Source organism: Crocodylus porosus, unplaced genomic scaffold, assembly GCF_001723895.1.
Source record: "Crocodylus porosus isolate Cpor-Errol unplaced genomic scaffold, CroPor_comp1, whole genome shotgun sequence".
In the NCBI taxonomy this organism is placed as follows: Eukaryota; Metazoa; Chordata; order Crocodylia; family Crocodylidae; genus Crocodylus; species Crocodylus porosus.
In genome coordinates this window covers 108,429,306-108,433,103 of record NW_017728886.1, presented here as the reverse complement: position 1 = coordinate 108,433,103, position 3,798 = coordinate 108,429,306, and the positions used below count along the sequence as shown (strand labels likewise).

General features: G+C 40.6%; 1 protein-coding gene across 2 annotated transcripts in view; it reads left to right on the top strand.

The window, feature by feature from the left end:
- The window catches only part of SLC6A18 (solute carrier family 6 member 18), a 53,874-nt gene that overhangs the window by 33,405 nt on the left and 16,671 nt on the right, over positions 1-3,798 (top strand). For both annotated transcript variants that reach the window (XM_019540372.1, XM_019540364.1), the window contains 2 exons: positions 2,433-2,561; positions 3,453-3,609. In XM_019540372.1, the coding sequence (XP_019395917.1) occupies positions 2,433-2,561; positions 3,453-3,609 (286 nt within the window). The remainder of the gene's footprint in view (positions 1-2,432; positions 2,562-3,452; positions 3,610-3,798) is intronic.

Sequence of the window (3,798 nt, the reverse complement as noted above, 5' to 3'; positions counted from 1 at the left end):
TCCTGAACCCAAATATGGTGATTAGTCTGACCCTGCATGGAGGGGTATGACCCTTTAGCCAAGAACCTCTGGCTTTAAGTCCCAACAGGAACACTGGCACACCCCAGAAAAATCCCCAGTCTTGACTCAGTGCCTCTGAAAAAGGCTTAAAAACACCCGACACATATAGCAGAAGGAGGGAGGGCAACCAGGAAAGCCCAGAAACATGGGAAATATATAGATTTTTAAGCTGTCAAAACTAGTATTTGGTTAAGATACTTGCAAACATTTGCAATGGCCAAATTATGTCCAGACTGTAAATCTGTATTTCAAGTGGATTAGGTCAGTGGTACTCAACCTTTGGTCCACAGAGCCACGCCAGCTGTCTTGTGGGTCTTCTTACAGGTCTGGAAATTTGGCAGTGGGGAAGCAGTGACAGCATTAATTGCCTGGGCAATTAATGCTGCCCTGTTCCCTTGCTGTCAAATTTTTGGATCCATGGGAAGCCCTGAAGGCCAGATAACATGGCCCAGTGGACAGGGCCAGCCCAGCAAATAGAGCTGTCTTGCAGCCAGCTCTGGCACAGGGGGCTGGGCCAGCAGGTGGGCCCATGTCTGTAGACCAACCCTGGTGTAATCCCCATGTTAGATCTGGCCCACGGATCAACTCCAAGTCACGCATCCAACCTGCAGGGCCAGAAGGTTGAGTGCCACTAGATTCGGTGATGGAAATTAAAATGACCTATTTTAAACCTTGAAAGTTAATATGCCCCTCATCTAAATCTTGAGCATTTGCAAGGATATACCGAATGTGGCTTCTCATAGACACTTGGACTTTTTCTCAGCCATCTTTGCTTCTTAGAATTTGATGAAGACTGTGGGGAGGGATTTTATAACTGCCTTCAAATACTTAAAGGACAATTATAGAAAGAATGGAAATGGGCTTTTCTCTGTGGCCACAAAAGACAGGACTAGGAGCAACAGCTTCAAGCCACAGCAGAAGAAATTTACACTGGAGATTAGGAGGAACTTTCTGACTCTGAGGGTAATCACACATTGGAACAGGCTACCTAGAGAAGTTGTGGAATCTCCATCCTTAGAAATTGTCAAGAGCAGGTTGGACACTACAGACACTTAGCTGAGACAGTTCTGCCTTGAGCAGAGGGCTGGCTAGACTACAGGACTTTTCTATGCTCCTAATTATTTAACATGTTATATAACAGTGCACTGAAAATATGAAGTGGTTAACTCAATACTGAGCTGTACCAAGAGCATGAAAGGTAATTCATGACCTAGAAGCTAGTTTACAAATATATCATGGCCTCTGTTAAGGCCCAGCCACCATTCTGATAAAGTTATAATAAATTATTTAGGAAGAAATGCTGGGTTTTTTTCATTCTTCTTGTAGCTGAAAAGATCCCCAGCAATGTAGGGGAAATTTTCACAAAAATGTACTATATGAGAGCAAGCATACCACACTTCAGGAAAAAGTAAATTTTTGAGAAAATTTTACAAAAACAGAAAGCCCCCTGCTAAAACAGAAATATATATGCAACTTAAGCAGAGTGTAAAGCTCAGTTAGTGAGGAACAAATCTTGTTCATGAATTCTGGAAAAGTTTTTCTATAGTTTCAACTGGAGCCAGCTTTTGATCCTAAATGGAAGTCAATTACTAAATTTTTTCTACACATCATGCTGCCTTGTGTGGATAGGAATATAGACATTGGTGACTGTTACTGGAAAGAATGCAGCCCCTGTTTCTTCATGTGGGTGTATGAAACAGGGTTTCCCAGATTTCCACTGCTAACACCACTCTGTTACAAGCAGCCCTTCATCCCTACAACAAGACTAACCTATTTATTTACTGCTTCTTACCCTTTTTGAAGCTATTCCCATCACAAAACAGGGCACCCATAGCCTTCTGCAGAATGTGGGTGTTCATAGCTTCCCTTCCCTCTTGCAGCCACCCCAAATCTCACTTATGAAACTTGTTCAGCCACTCCAGCCTTATGAGGTGCTCATCTCTCATAGACTAAAGAGGACAAACTGTAGGAGGATATAGTGTCCCCTATCAACATGCAGGCCCCCTATATCTTCCTCAAAACTTTAATGTCCCAAGACTCTTTTTTCAAAGCTGAAGCATCTCAATATACAACCCAGGTCAGTCTCCCCTTCTGAGCTGTTACATCCTGGCCACTTTTCTTAACTTCAACATCTGCGCTTGGGCCAGTTCTAATATTCCACTATAGCCAAGCAATCATGCCTCTGGTATCTAAAAACCACCACTTGCCTCACACATCCTGTTCCCCCGGGTTCCTGGCTGCCTTGTTATACCTGTGAGATTTATGGATTAAACTGTAGGATAATGATTAAAAACAAACTGTACTGCTAATAAATATATGTGGAATAACCCTGCCTTGCTTTGTAAATATAGTTCATTTTATTCTTTTTCTAGAAATGACTGTGAAAAGGATGCTGTGACAGTAGCTGTTGTAAACAGCATAACATCACTGTATGCTTCCATTCCAATTTTTGCTGTTTTGGGGTTTAAAGCAACTACTAGTTACTGGGACTGCCTGGACAGGTGAGACACTTGGTTTTTCAGATGCTGTTTTGCTGCCTAAATGTTTAGATTGATAATATGGCTATTGCAGAAACATAAACATACAAAGATTAAATTTCTACTGAATGGGAACAAATGATATAGATATAGATGTATATGAGCTGTTCCTCTTCAGTAGAAGCATAATATTTGTATGTGTATATCTGCGCACGTGTGCATACACACACACACATATATATAATTATATAGAGAGAGGAAGCTGAATATGTTTATGGCATAAAGATAATAAAGCAGTACTGATCAATCCATAATTATTACAGGCAAAACAAACAAACAAATACTAAAATAATTCATCATCATTGTCATCATTTTTTAATTAGTTACACCTAGAAGCTCCTTTCAGAGTTCAGTGCTAAACTGTACTAAGTGATGGGCAAACAAGTAGTTACTTTTTCTGCCCAAACAGGCTTACTGTGCAGGTTAGTGACAAGACAGCAGGTGAGAGTGAGGGAGAAAAAATGAGATAACAAGTATATGAGCATGTGTTTTACCTAGACTAGCTGTGCATGTGGCATCTGCATGAAGGAGTCAGCAGATGGTATTATATAGTTAAGTCCAATATTTCTCTCCTTGCAATTTTTATATCAATATTCTCACTTAACAATTTGCATTTGTTTTATAACCTATATTACATAAAATGGAATACAATTCCTTACTAATATTTGAAAGAATGTATGCTGCACCATAAACATCTATAGTTCTGAATGTCGCCAAATCAGTCTGCAGTCGATAATGATCCATGACAAATGAGTCTGTAATCTCAGTTTGTAATGTAGCTATAAACTAAATATATCAAAAACAATTCCTGTAAACTCAATACAAAATGCTTAAATGAGATGACTTCTCCAACAGGAACATTATTAGCATCATCAATGCATTTGATCTTCCGGAGCAAAGTATCCTGAGAGACAACTATACAACCTGGTTTGAATCCCTGAACTCAGAATATCCAGACAGAATTGCTAGTCTCAAATTGAAAAGATGCAACCTTCAAGAATTTCTTGATCAGGTACCCTACTTGCTTCCTACAGAATGGCCCTGACACCAAAATGTTAAGGACTTGAGATACTTTTGTGTCACAGGGGCACTGAGGTGCCCGGTTCCTAGGCAGGAATAAGGGCAGCTGCCAATCACAAGGGCAGCTCAGGTGATGGTTGCTGGGGCAACCATGCTGGTCAGGTGACCAGAAGGGGGCAGG